A 14,731-nucleotide genomic window follows, 5' to 3' on the forward strand; every position below is an offset into this window, starting at 1 on the left:
CTAGTTCCTAGGCCGCTCTCTGTCTTTCATCTCCGTCAATCTCAGTTTCGGGTCACGTGGTTCGAGGGGAAAAGTTCGCCTCGGATACGTCACCCAAAAAAATTGACCGTGAGGGCCTGGGAGAAACGGAACTACAATAGCTATAGGCCAGACTAAAATCAGAAAGCAAGCTCGAGCCTTTCGCAGGCTCTACTATCTGAAGAGGGAAGACCTGAGAAGCAGATGCTACAGACAGCGCTGAGAGAAAATGGCCCGGAAGAAACTGATCGAAAACCTTACTCTTCATGAGGAAAGACAGAAAAATGATCATGACGATGACACTGACTGTAACGGTGACGATGACGATGACGTAACCTCGTGCAGAGGGACTCTGGGGACGAGGGTGACAGTGACGATGACGTCGACGTTGACGACTGGCCTTCTTTTGATACATTACAAACAAGCGTACATGAAGTATTATTTCGAGGTTGCCAACATGGCAGCCTCAAAGTTAGAGATAAATTTTCGCCGTCTTTTAGAGCGTTGTGAGGCAATGGCGGCGGAATTTCAGGACAACAAAGAGAATGTTAGTTGGAGATTAGAAAAGGTAGGTGGCACTTTCGATCAACGGGTAATTGAGTAATTTTATCTATTCTTCTGTTTGTGATTGAGATCCAACGTAATGCTTATTACAAGCTTAGAAAGTTGGCTTTTTGAAAGCTTGAATTAACCTTATTATCACTTGTCGTGAACTTATGTCTTAGGTTTATAATGGGTGTTTGTCTCGTTGAACACTTTTTTAACCTGTTTAATAAAATGGCTTGTTTTCCTGAGCCTTGCCAACATTACTACCAAATTTACTATCGATGTGTGGATATGATCGTATGAAATACTATAAATGTATTAAATGATTAATGTTATTATTAAAAAAGTGATTATTGGATAATGCATTTCCAGAGTTTTGGCTTAGTAGACATGGTATGTGGTATGTGAGCCACTATGCCATGCCCGAGAAATAGCAGCCTTTAAATTGTTTTCTGGTTGTTCCTGCCAATTTTTCTTGGTTGTTTTGAATAAAACAAATGAATGTTATTCCACTTACACTTGTTGGATTTGATATGGTTATTACCAACTTGGTGCTACACACCTTGTTGGCTATCTTTCAACTCATATCCAACATGCACTCATCATGGAATAATCATTGATTAGACTCTATTTGCCAGTCTATTTCTTGGAGAATACCTTTACCGTATCATATGTATTTATTCCCACCCATCAATCAGTTGATCTTTGAATCCACCAGTCAGTCAATTAATCGAAGGGGTGCGTGGAATAAGGCCCTAAGTGACTTTTGATGTAAGGTCAAATTCTCCTTTTCTTTCATAACCGAATACAATGAAATTTGGAAGGAGAATCTAGCAATTTATCGAAAGTCACTTAGGGCTTTTTTCCAGGCACCCCTTCAATTGAACATTTATCTGTGTTTCGCCAAGTTTTACAACTATTCACTCAGACCATCCCTTTTTTTCCCTCCATTTCTCTGTTTATGCAGTTTTAAATTATAGGGTTGGTCAGTTCAGGAGTGAACAAAATAGTTGAAAACAAGTCAGGCTGTGAATACAGGGTGTAGGGGAAGGGGGAAGGGGAGAGGGAGAAAGGAGTAGTTAGAAACCATCATCTCTGGGGTTAAACAACTGTGGATGTTGTTATCCAAGCATGTAAGAAAGCACCGATGCTTAATACCATTAAGTTTCCAAAGTGCAAGAGAGTACTTAACAGTACAAGAGTAACAGTATTAAAAAAAAAAAAACACAAATATTTGGGGAAATCAACTAAGTTGAGAAGGCGATGTTTTGAGATCTCAATTTAAAAACTTAACAGCAGGGTATTCTGATCCATTATATCGCATTTACAGCAAAGAGCACAATTATGTGAAATTTGAATAGTTTATGTTTTCTTGAGAAAATGAGCAGGGAATAGCGCAAAATAATTTTTGGCTTCTGATGATAACGCAAAACTACTCAATTTTACTGAGAAAATGAAAACTCACTCACTGGTGCCCATTACGCCGGGTGGCGTGTAGGGCATCAACACGATCCCTCCACTTCTGCCGGTCCTTTGCCATGACTGAAATACTACTCCATGTCTTTCCCATCTGTTGCATTTCTTTCTCCACCGTCCCTCACCATGTGAGTGATCTTTGGACGACCCTTCCATCGCTTTCCCTCTGGTGTTCAGTGCAAGGCAATCTTGGCAAAGGAGGCTTCTTGCCTGGTGACATGGCCAATCCACCTCCTGCGCCTCCTATTGAGGATAGTAGCCATGGATTCCGTTCCGCACCTTCAAGCAGGTCTTTGTTTGAAATGGTCTTTGGCCAAAAGATGCGCAAAATTTGGCGGAGACTTTGGTTACATGTATGGAAAGTGGATAGTTTGGTTATGTTAGAATGAAAACAGTGAGCAGCAAATGTAGGATGAACGAGATTGTAGTCATTTCTGTTGTTTGCGGTTTTCCATGAACATAATTCCAAAAATCTCTTATAATTTATTATCAGAATTCTAACTAAACCCACTCTCCTTCCCAGTATGATCTTGCTTGAGATTTGAACCATAAAAATACCAGTGAAGATCATTTCTTCAAGCCTCATTGTCACTTTTTGACCCAACTACTGTCTCTCCCTAGCCTTTGGGAAGGAAGTTATATACCTCACCAGAACTATATGTTTTTGTCTTTCCTATCGCAGTATGTTTCAACATTACAGAGACAAATAACTGAACTAAAGAAGTCAAGCAGGTGAGAGACACAGTTTAATAAACAAAAAATGAAAAAGCTTACGCAGTACTTAGATCCTTTATAATTGTCAAACTGTAAGTGCAAAGAGCAAATCCCTGGGGCATTACATGTCCAGGCACACCCTGTTTTAAAAATTGTTGTTACCTGCTTTAGCACATGCTGCTATAAATATCACCTGTTTCAAATGTGGCTAAATATATTCAGGCAAAATTAATTTCAAGCCATTTCAGTCAGCAGTCACCGTTTCTAGCATATGTGATCTGCAGGGTTATCTCAGGGACTTGCAGCTTCTCTAACTTGTAACTTACATCGCGTGCACATTGGCATTTTGAGCAGATCTTTGCGGATCTCTAGTTGCTTTGTGGTATAGCAAATCTTAGCCCTAGCCCTCCCCCTCTCCTTCTTTGGTTGTGGTTTTTGGCAATTATTGGGTCAGGAAAGCATTTTTCACTGAACTCCTGTCATTGTGATGGTGCCTGTATGGTTCCCACTTGCAGGGTTGCCATAGAGACCTCCCTGCTATGCCTGAGTTGCCCAGGGCCCCTGTCAAACTTAAAGGTACCAGCCTGACTTCCCAATGTCATCTATTGGTAATGGTTGAATGCTCTGAATCAAATTTCTTGACGAATGTTCTGTTTTGATTTTGTTTTTGTGTTTGTTGTTATTTATGGGCTAGTAATTATAATTAGTTTTCTTTGTTCACAGCAAACCAAGTGCAGATACTATGAATGAATACAACAAGAAAGTAGAGTTCCTTAAAGGTCTCATTGAAACGCAGAAATTGGTAAGGACAAGGTTATGACTTTCACATCTGATTTCCAGTAATTAATTGATAAAGTTGACAGTAAAACCCTGCCTTAAGACCAGCTCATTACTGATGCCACAAATTAGCTAATGTCCCAAACAAAACCTCTTACTGTCAAGCCCCAGTTAAGGTGTGTTAGTAATTTAAGGGTTTTTGGCAAGACTGGCAAAAGAGCATTTTTGCCCTAAAATCAAAATTGCTCCAAATAAACCCTGTTTGGCACAAGATTCAGTTATCATCTGATGTACAGTGCAGGCCAGGATTAAGCGAACCAAAACAGACCTGTAAAAAGCATCTGCTGTGATATAGTACAGACCTTGACTTATTTCTTTTGTTCATGTTACCACCAATGCTTAGCTCTTATACTTTGCTTGACTTGGTTCAGTCTTGGACACAATTAAGAAATCAGTTAAGCATCTGTATCTCTTCTGTGTTAGTCGCTTGCATTTTCTTGAAAAGTAAATTATGTCTATTTGAGCTTTTTCTTTTTTTCTTTAAGGCATTTTGCTTAAAACAATTAAGCACACAATTAAGTCTCTTGCATGACAGCTGGTCTCCTGTGCTAAAATAAGGCTTATTGAAGCAACTCCACTGAATTTCAAGGAAGAAAACACACTACATGTAACTTGTGTTAGTCTTGCCCAAAACCTTTCAATAATATTATCTCCAGCACACCTTTACAGTAATAAAGTACGAAAGTAACTCCGAAGAACATCCTGCAGTACTCAAAATTTGAGTCAACAACCAGGAGATATATTTATAGAAACGTAATATTTCAGTTCAATTACACCTTACAACCCTGGGCATTGTTGTTGTTGTTGTTGTTGTTTTCTTTCTCTCTCTCTGTCTCTTTTTGGGAAAATCACTAACCCTTGGTCTTTTGCATACAATAAAAGGTGCTTTATAAATTTAGTTTCAATTTCAGCACACAAGTGTACAAATCAACCTTTTTAATACAGCTTCCATATTTTTGTGTTCCTTCTGTGCTGTTACTAAATGGATTGTACCATACTTCAAAAGTTTCCAAAGGCCTTAACGCTAAACCTTTTCTTACCGTAGAAATCTCCAACAGAGAAACTAATCGCCAGTCAACAGTTGGTACGTCCCTTGAGTCAGACACCTGTACAAACTACAGCAACAGACAAAGGAAGGCCAACAAACAGAGCACAAGAACTACACATCAGGGCAAAATCACAGATAAATAAAGAAATGAGAAGTGAACTCCTGGGAGATGGTAAGGTTTCATGTAAGCTACTTGTCACACACATGTAGCACTCTCGCAATGATGGTGGTGTAAAAATTTCTCAATACAGGTCTCATGCCTGTCCAATACAGTGGAACCTCGATTTAACAAACCTCTATATAACGAAGTTCTCGGTATAACAAACGATATTTTCCAGCCCTGCATTTTGAAATGTTATGTAACAGAACCTTGATATAACAAACCAATTTCCCTTGTCCCTTGGCAGTTTGTTCAGTTAAATCAAGGTGTCCGTGTTAAATTAGACAGGTGTGAGATTTGTTTTGCGAATTCTTTTTCTTTTTTTTGCATGGTGGTGATCCATAGAAACAGTTGAAAAGTCCACCAATGCAGAGAAAAAGACAAATCTATTCCCAAAATAGTGTGTACAAACCAGTTCAATAAAGGTTTTGTTATGTTTTTTTCACTGCTAGGTGGCCCTGTAAAAAAGACAGTGAAAGTTGAGTCAAAATTGGACAATGTTTGACTCAATACAAATACCAGTGACTATGAGTAAGCAGATAGTGCAATTTAGACCTATCAGAAGGTCAGATGGAACTCGGTCCCCGGCAGGTCTGACCATGGCAGATTGTGAAAGGGGTAGAGGCCTGGGGCCTGTATCTCCAAAGTCACGGTAACTTACCAGGCCCGATGAGTGTCTTTGGTGATAAATGTTTCTTAACAGAAGTCAAGCTTTGAATAACCAAATTTTAAAATCTTATAATTCTATGAACATATTGGCCAAGTACCATGTCTGTACTCACTGTATAATTGGCGAAAAAAACTTTTAAAAATTTACTTATCAGGCCCGCAAAGTTACCGGGACTTTCGAAAAACGGGCCTCTGGGGCCCGCTAAGTTACCGGGACTTCCAAGAAACGGGGCCCTGATGAGTTTTTCTTTTTTAAAATTTTAAAAAAAAAAATGTTTTTTCACCAATTACCAAGTGATTACAGACATGGTTCTTGGCCAATGTTTTCATAGAATTATAAGATTTATTCAAAGCTGACAAAGAAATAAACTAAAGACACTTATCCGGCTCGGTAAGTTACCAAGACTTTCAAGAAATGGGCCCCTAATTAGCAGCAGCCCCTGGCCTTCCAATACTAGGTGTTTGGAAGGCCAAATCCAAGGCTTCAATTCTGAAGGCCAGATAAATGCAAAACGTCTTGGAAGTCCAGTGTCTGCAGTGCCTTGTTTGAGAGAGACAACTGAGTGGAGGTTCTTTGACCCATTTGGGTTAATCAAAGGTGGATACACCCGGAGGCCAGTTATAAATTAAACTAGTGGACCCAAAAGAGACCCAGTTTAAGGTGATTCCACTGAAAAAGAAGGAGTATTTAAAATTGTCTAAGACTTGGTCCAGTTCATGACTATGTTATGAGCATTACAAAAATGCAATAAAAAATGGGGTCACCGTGCTCGTTTTTGTGCAACCTGGATGGCTATTATAGTAAATATATGACCCACGAGGTTTATGTTAGGAATGCTAGTAATCAGAAAAGGGAACTATCATCTCTAGAAAAATTAATTTCTTACATTAAAATATCGAAGCAGTTCAACAAAATTTACTTTAATCTTACATAACAAACTATTTTAATTGAACTGGAATTAAGATTATGAAAGAAATTAAAGATTTTGCTGCGTGTGCACGTAAGCAGCACTACCTACTGTAAATACAGTACGTGCTTTTTAAAGCATTCAAATAAAAATATCTCAAAGTAGAGTATTGAACTTTTCTTTAATTGCGATATATAGCGGTCAACCGTATGACATTTAAATTAATGTATTAAAAAATGGGGGTCAGCATGCTCGTTTAGAAGAAAAGGACCATTTATTTTTTAACCTCAAGGAAATCCCGTAATGTTGTGTGTGTGCGTGCTCGTGCCTGTGCTAAATGACACGAAAAATTATGTGCAGCAAGGATGCGCAATGCAATTCAGTGGAATCACCTTAAAAAGGCTTCAAAAACTCATTGCACACCATTTGTACAATTTTAATAATATTGTTGTTACCTTGGAAGTTCTGTCTGAGCTCCATGAAGAGGAAGGTTTTAGGCTATATATTACATAGGCTCCACAACCTCAAGACAATGTCCCCGCTTTCCACTTTGCATGACCTTGGCTGTTAATATCATTTCCTTTCAATTTATAAGGAGTAAGGGGTACTGAGATGTTAAAAAGATGACATCTTATTTTCGTTTTTTTTTTTCTGTTGCTGTCTCTTCACTACAGATAATAAGAAAGATTCTCAAGGATTGAGGAATAGGTAAACAAGCTTTATATATTTTAATCTATTAAATGATTAATAGTCTTGCTCCTTGAGATCAGTGTGTACAGATGTAGGCCTTAAAAGTTCCCTTAAATGGTTTGAAGCCAGGAGTCATGTCATAAGTATGTAAATTATGATCATCCCGGTGAGTGTACTCGTGAGAAGGACTGTTTGTGGTGACATTGACTGACGTTTCAACAACCTGAGTGGAAGTCATTTTCAGAGTCAAGTAAATTGTTAAATGTCAGTAGATGGTATAAATTTCTCTGGGGGTGGGGATGCTCGTCATCTCGCTTAGAGGGTGTAAATTTCGGATTTTGGGCTCACTTAGAGTGTTATGGGCAAAACGCCATTACAGCCCTGGAGGTCTCATTTAGGGTTGCACGTGAAGAAATGTAAAAATATATATGTTTAATATAATTGAGGTGATCTGATCAACTGAGGAATCTTCAGTTGATCAGACCACCTCAATTATAAACGCTCTAGTCCTTCTATTGAGCACTCTTGCCAACAGGAGTGCATATCAACTGGTTTGTACAGGTGTATGTTTAATATATTTATTTTTAATTCGTTTTATTTATTCGATGATAATGTCTTTGCTATCATTAAAAGTCACTGTATGTTTTAGTTGTCTGTTTTAAAATGGTCTCTTTTTGGTCAAATAATGCCCATATTGGTCTCCTTTAGGGGTTTAATTCAAACAAATTTTCTGACGAGCATCCCTGCCCCCTATCATTTGAGAATACGCTCCCTGGGATTGTGACATCCACTGCTATAATAACCGGAGAATTTCTATTTCTATAAAATTGTTTTTATTTCAATCTACTGGGCCCCTATATCATGCTGTATAAAGATTGCTACCAAGTATTAGAAATCGTGCATTCTCTTTATGAGCTGCATGCTCAGTTTGGGCTGGACGTTCTGGCAAATGAAAAGCAGATCCTAAATAATTTTGTAATACATTTGAATGATTTGTTTCAGGCTGACAGGTGACAAGAAAGGAGATGGAAAAGATGAGAGTATAGACACAGTGTTAAAATATCACCAGAATATGCAGGAAAACATTGCAGAAGAAATGATCAAGATGGCACAAAACTTAAAACATACTTCTGTCATGGCCAGCAACATTATAAAAGAGGACAACAAGGTCAGGAGCTTTTTGGTTTGTAAAGTATGAAAATAGAGAGTGCACCCAAGACTTACGCGGCCTTGCCAAAGAAATCAAGGATCTCCAGACCAACTTTATCAAAAAAGTTGAGACTGTAAGAACCGTGGAATTTTGACGAAAATCTTGGAAGGTGCATGTGTTTTAAAAGACCATTTGCCAGTCCCAAAATTTGTGGAGAGTAAAAGAAAGACTATCTGCTGATCTAGGAACAGAACGGGAACGTCAATTGAGGACGCGAGAGCCGAGCGCGTGGAATATTCTGGACGCGAGTCTATTTCGACTATCTTATGGATATTCTTGATGCGCGCGCCGTTGTCAACTGACGTTCCCGTTCTGTTGCTAAATCAGCCTCTGTGGTATGGAGCATGAATTCGATGGGATGCTAGTTCATCGAAGGGTTACCTCCAACCAACCATTCAGTGATAATGAGCAGTATCAGGGCTACACTGCAAATACAAGAACGTACATAACTTCAATTTATGTAATATTTTCTGTGTTCTCATTTTTAGGCCCTGGAGCAGTCGACAAAACTTGCAGACTCTAATTTCGAGAAACTCAAAAGGGAATCCGAGAGACTTGAGGAGTTAACTCAGAGACCTTGCTCATGGTGGATTTGGATCATGTTGATCACTGTCTGTGTTGTGTTCATGTGGATGATCATATTTATAAGACTTTTTCCAAAGAAATAAAAGAGCAGCATTTGCCTTGAAGATAAAGATAGATAGTTTATTCAAATTTTCATAAAGCAGCCCACTACAGCTGAATAGCCCTTTCACGGTTAACTCTGCTCATTTGCATTACAATGAAATCTAGCATGTATGTGAGGCAATTTCGGGCTATTTTGTAGTTGTAGCCCAAAATTGCGTCGCATCCACGTTGGATAACATTGTAATGCAAATGAGAAAAATCAACGGTGAAAAGGGCTATTGCGTAAAAATTTACAACCTTCAAATAACTATAGAGCGTTTTCCAATTGAGTGTCGTTAAACCAAAACCAAAGTCATTACTCTGGCCAATCACAACAGACGTAAACAAAGCAATGAACCAATCAGAGCTCAAAGCAAATACATGCAACCGGCGCCAAGCGCGCGAAAATGCGTCCAATCGAATCACGATTGGTTTTTGGTTTTACTTCCCAATATTTGAGAAAGTGGCACGAGTTTGTCAACTAATCACAGAGCGTAGTAATGCAAAATCAAAGCAAACGGGCAATTACTTTCGACACTCAATTGAAAACCGCTCTATACACGGGCTAAAATGCTAAAATTTCTACCAAAGATTAATGATTTGGATGGAAAATTTTGCAAAAGGTTAAAAAAACTGATTGAAGAAAAACTCAAGCATAACAGACTCCAGCTACACTTGACTGATATTGCGGGAATGAAAGTGTCCTTAAAGCGATTAGTACGACGGGTTGGAGGGTTAAACGTTCGCTCCTTCCTTAAATTATAACGTTGTGGGATGTGTCTTGCTGGTAGCAAATGGTGAAGGCTTACAAAATAAGCTCTCTCGATGAGCAGTCGATGCCCTGAGAAAAAATGTCGAGTTTGAATTATTGTAGTTTTTACTGAAAAATAAAGTAAAAATGATAGACCAATACATAGCAAATACATGTAACTGCTGCCAAGCGCGGGAAAACGCGTGCGGCCAAAACACGATTGGTTTTGGTTTGGATTCCCATTGGTGGAGAAAGTGGCGCGAGTTTTGTAAGAAGGCTTTTCTCACTATGTCGGTCGGAGTCGAGAATCACACGACCATGAGAGGTATACAGAAAGATGAAGGAATGGCTGGCACAGAAAGATCCTATTGACGACATCAGGGGAAAGATGCAAGGTATGACTAATTTTCTTACTTTGCAAGAAAAATCATTTTGATTTAAACTCTAAACTTCAATCAAGATTTACAGACCAATTGCTGTCTATCTCATATCTGTCATCTCAGACAGATATTTCCTTTTTAATACTTTTATTTATTTATTCACTGTTTGCATTAGGGAAGATACGAGAGCTGACAAGTACCGTTGGCCGGACAAAATTTCGGATCTACAGAGAATGGCACTCTAGGCGTTATGCAAGGATTCTAAAGGCATCTACAGAAGAGGCTAATTGTTATCGACGACTATTTTCAATCGACAACTATTGGTGATTGGAAATGAGGTTTCCACACACAAAAAGTTTAGTTGTCGATAACCTGTATGTATTGAGTGAGCCTGGAAACTTGCTTGTAATGCGCATGTGTGCATCGTGCAGAAAATGGCGGCTGACACTGTAGCGAAAAATGTCAGTGACATTGAGCAGAGTTACATCAAATTGAAATCAAAGAATTTGTTTATTTTTCCTGGACTTTCATCATCAGTGACTTATCAATGACCAATCAAACTTTGTACAATTAAACTTTAATACGCTCTGTGATTGGTTAGCAAATTCCTCAACCAATGAGAAGAGAGACATGAACCAATGATGAGTTAAATTACGTTCACACTTGTTGCCCGAGCATTACAGTGCCTGGGCACCGGGCACAAATCCAAACGCGTGAAAGCAGGGAACCGTTGCCTTCCTTAGCGCCCGAATTCTTGACCCAGAATTCGGACACAGCCGCGAATTCTGGAGTGAATACTTGAGAAAATGGTGCGTTCACGTTATTTCCCAGTGAGAATCGCACTCAAGCACCGTTCTCGGGAACAAGGTGTGAACATAGTTTTAATCGCACGCCTTTCTTTTTCCGCGCTTGGCGCCGTTTACATGTATTTGCTTCGAATTCTGATTGGCTCGTCGTGTTGTTTACATCTGTTGCGATTGGTCAGAGTAATAACTTTGGTTTTGGTATCACGACACTAAATCAAAAACCGCCCTGAAGTTCTTCTTTCCACTTCAACGTCCGATTTTCCGAGGAGGGTTACAAGCCAAAAACGAATTTGGTTTTACATTTGAACAATTATTCTAGTTTAAATTTGAAACTATTTAAGTGGTAAAAATGACAGCAGAGTTCTATTTTGGTACATGCAAGTACCTGACAAAAGATGAGAACAACTGAACAACTTATTCTATTCAGCAACAGCAATTGCAATCCCAATGCATCAAAATTTTGGTCGTATCAAATTTTGGTGTGAAAAAGGCAAAACTTCTTGTGGTTTACCCCGATTTAAACACTTTTTTTCTTCAGGCCGCCAACGCGGGCGAATTCAGGTGAGACTTCGACTGTCATTTTTATACGACGAGAGAAGAGTGCATGCGATGTCAACAAAAAGACTGCGTTCAGAGATCCCTTTGAAGACACGGACATGCCCAAAACCCAGACTCGGCGAGCTGTCTCTTATATTATTTTTCTCAATGGTGGTGGAAGGAAGAAAACACGCGCGAGCGAATCAACTCCCGCGCGGTCTCGCGTATTCACTTTTGGTCTGGACAAAATCGCGCACAAATTATACATCGCAAGCGTTCGCTACCGAAATCGCATCAAAATTCGCCTGTGTAAACGGCCTATTCGGTGGTATGGAAAGGAAACAACACTGATTATTACCAGCAAAGTTTATTTTAGGAAATTAATACAACAATCGTATATATTCTAAGAAGTTTTACACACTGCCGGCTCAAAAAATTAGTCTGTACATGTCTGTTTAAAAATGTTCCTTGCAGCTAAGTAAAACATGACAATGACGCTACCCATTGCAATTCGCTTGAATTTATATTACAAAAACTTCAATATCTTTTCTAAAGCATGAAGTTATAAGGGCAGCATTATTTGTTGCATTATTGGTAAAATACTTACATATTTTTGTTTATAGAGCGGATTTCAGTTGAGTGTCGAAAGGATTTTCGTGACCGTTGAGGCTCTGCTTTACTGCGCTCTGATTGGTTTTCAGAAATCGCCACTTTCTCAACCAATGAGAAGAAAAACCAAAACCAATCGTGAACTTGTTCGCACTCGTTTTCCCGCGCTTGACGCCGGTAACATGTATTTGCTTCGAATTCTGATTGGTTTAATGTTGTTTTCGTCTGCTGTGATTGGCCAGAGCAATGAATTAGGCTTTTGGGTCTACAACACTCGAATGGCAACCGCTCTATACACCAGTGAAAGTCTCAAAAGCTCGTCCAGACTCAAGACTTCTGCGTTGAAAAGCTACCCAACATACTCTTAGTAAGTAACATAAATAACAATAACAATCTATCGCTAACTGCAAAGAATGAAGTGGTAGCATTAAAATGAAGTGTGTGGACGAAATCCTTAAGTGTGACCATTCACATCAAAGCTATTCAGCGGTACTTTCTGTGGAAGAATGATGAAACTATTCGAGTGCTCCACTTTAATGCTCTCGATTTGTTGTTTCTTTATAAAAAACAAATTAGGCTTCTTACCCACATTTGGTTTAATTTATACACAAAACAACGTCACAAGTATGAGCAATGTCTCTGCGATTTCACGTTCGTTTTGTTTCAAAGTTTACAAAAACCAAATTAGGCTTCTTACCCACATTTGAGTTTACGTAACTTTTGCTGTGAAATGTTTTACGAGGGACAAAGTGTCCGTTGACATTCAAAACGCTGTGTCCCTCAATGGTTTAACAGGAACATATGTAATGGCATTGTACATAATTAAAAATCTATACAAAAGTTTATACAGAATACAACTTTGTAAGGCCACTCTTGGATGAGCTATGTCTCTGCGATTTCACATTCGCTTTGTTTCTTCACAAAAATCAAATTAGGCTTCTTACCCACATTTGATTTCCAGCTATTTTGGTTGTGAAAGGTTTAATGAGGGACATAGTGCCAGTTGACACTAAAACCGCTGTGGCCCTCAATGGTTTAACAGGAATCTATGTAATGACATTGTACACATTTAAAAATCTATACAGAACACAACTTTGTAAGGCTACTCTTGGATAAGCCAAGTCTCTTCAATTTCACGTCCGTTTTGTTTCATTACAAAAACCAAATCAGGCTTCTTACCCACATTTGATTTTTAGTTACTTTGGTTGTGAAATGTTTAACGAGGGACAAAGTTTCAGTTTACACTAAAAACGCTGTGGCCCTCAATGGTTTAACAGGAATATATGTAATGACATTGTACATAATTAAAAATCTATACAAAAATTTATACAGAATACAACTTTACAAGGCTACTCTTGCATACGCCATCTCTGCGATTACACGTTCGTTTGTTTCTTTACAAAAACCAAATTAGGCTTCTTACCCACATTTGATTTAAGTTACTTTCGTTGTGAAAGGTTTAACGAGGAACAAAGTGTCAGTTGACACTAAAAGCGTTACGGCTTTAATTCATACAGAATACAACTTTACAAGGCTACCCTTGGATAAGACACGTCTTTGCGATTTTACGTTCTTTTTGTGTCTTTACAAAAACCAAATTAGGCTTCTTACCTACAGTTTACACAATACAACTTTATAAGGCTACTCTTGGATAAGCCAAGTCTGCGATTGCACGTTCTTTTTGTGTCTTTACAAAAACCAAATTAGGCTTCTTACCCACATTTGATTTTCAGTTATTTTGGTTGTGAAAGGTTTAACGATAACAAAGTGTCAGTTGACACTAAAAGCTGTGGCCCTCAATTTAAATAGAAAACAACTTTTTAAGGCTACTCTTGGATAAGCCATGTCTCTGTGATTTCACGCACGTTTTCAATCCTTAAAAAAATCTAAATTTTAAAGAATGCTTTAGCAACAAACAGTACCTACAGTAGGACGAATAATGACAATATTCAAGAGCTCATGACCTGGAGCCTACATCTCTCATACTAAGCCTTATAGTCAACCATTTCCCAAGTAGGTTTATTTTTAGAACGAGTCTCAAGGGACCTTTGAACCGCCCACCCAATCAAAGAAAAGCGATAACAATTGAATTGTCATACGTCATCCCTTTTCGCGGGAAAAGCAGTTCTAAAACATAGGTCTACTCAGGAATAGATTAACTCGAGGAGTTACTACAGATAGAGGCTCCTGTTACCACTGGGGTACAAGCCAAAGTATCCAATCACTCACGTTTCCAGAGCTCCACCTTTTTTGCCTTGCTTACCAATGTAATGTCTTCGAACAAAACTGGTGTAATATGATCGTATGATGCTTAAATGTAAGACATGCGTAAACCCAGATGTTTGGGCTCACCACTAAATAAGACCTGGTTTTCACAAAGACAAAATGATAAGCATACAGATAAGCAAGTGAGTACATAAGCATAAGGGCAGAAGCACGCGCAGAAAACAATTTCTTCCCTGATTTCTCGATACCAGCTTTCCTCGGTGTTGAGCAAGATGGCGGACGAAAAAGCTAACTGCCTTGTGCTTGCGTTTATGCCGTTCCTGTTCTTATTAGAAAAACTGCGACATAAAGATAAGCATAAGGGCAAGAAGAGCGAGCGTGTTTGTTCCTCTTGTACTTATGCTTATTTTTGTGTCGCAAGGTATTCTCACTTGCTTTATGCGCGGATCATTGGGGGATCAAACGGAGATTTTCCGGTAC

At 38.8% G+C, this 14,731-nt stretch overlaps 1 protein-coding gene and 1 long non-coding RNA gene across 3 annotated transcripts in view; one reads left to right on the plus strand and one right to left on the minus strand.

Annotated features, from left to right (window-relative positions):
* Positions 1-433: 433 nt before the first annotated feature.
* On the plus strand, positions 434-8,944 carry LOC146453764 (vesicle transport protein USE1-like). 2 transcript variants are annotated; one of them, XM_085096361.1, is made up of 7 exons: positions 434-586; positions 2,723-2,772; positions 3,478-3,556; positions 4,637-4,823; positions 7,051-7,084; positions 8,069-8,234; positions 8,765-8,944. In XM_085096361.1, exons 1-7 carry the CDS (start codon positions 449-451, stop codon positions 8,942-8,944), a joined length of 834 nt encoding a protein of 277 aa, XP_084952487.1. In that variant the 5' UTR covers positions 434-448. The 2 variants fall into 2 exon arrangements, with proteins under 2 accessions (XP_084952487.1, XP_084952488.1); XM_085096362.1 differs by having other exon boundaries at positions 4,637-4,811.
* Positions 8,945-11,767: 2,823 nt separating this feature from the next.
* Positions 11,768-14,731, minus strand: part of LOC146453765 (uncharacterized) — an 88,339-nt gene continuing 85,375 nt past the window's right edge. The window contains exon 2 of the long non-coding RNA XR_014859453.1: positions 11,768-13,636. This is a non-coding gene — a long non-coding RNA (uncharacterized LOC146453765). The remainder of the gene's footprint in view (positions 13,637-14,731) is intronic.

The sequence above is a fragment of the Pavona decussata genome, unplaced genomic scaffold (assembly GCF_977016875.1).
Source record: "Pavona decussata unplaced genomic scaffold, jaPavDecu1.1 SCAFFOLD_324, whole genome shotgun sequence".
Classification (NCBI taxonomy): Eukaryota; Metazoa; Cnidaria; class Anthozoa; order Scleractinia; family Agariciidae; genus Pavona; species Pavona decussata.

Bases quoted from the DNA above. Each gene is read 5' to 3' on its own strand.
- LOC146453764 (XM_085096361.1), top strand. From the start codon at position 449: ATGAAGTATTATTTCGAGGTTGCCAACATGGCAGCCTCAAAGTTAGAG. The intron at 3,557-4,636 runs GTAAGGACAAGG...TTCTTACCGTAG, and splicing joins TCATTGAAACGCAGAAATTG to AAATCTCCAACAGAGAAACT. The intron at 4,824-7,050 runs GTAAGCTACTTG...TCTTCACTACAG, and splicing joins GGGAGATGGTAAGGTTTCAT to ATAATAAGAAAGATTCTCAA.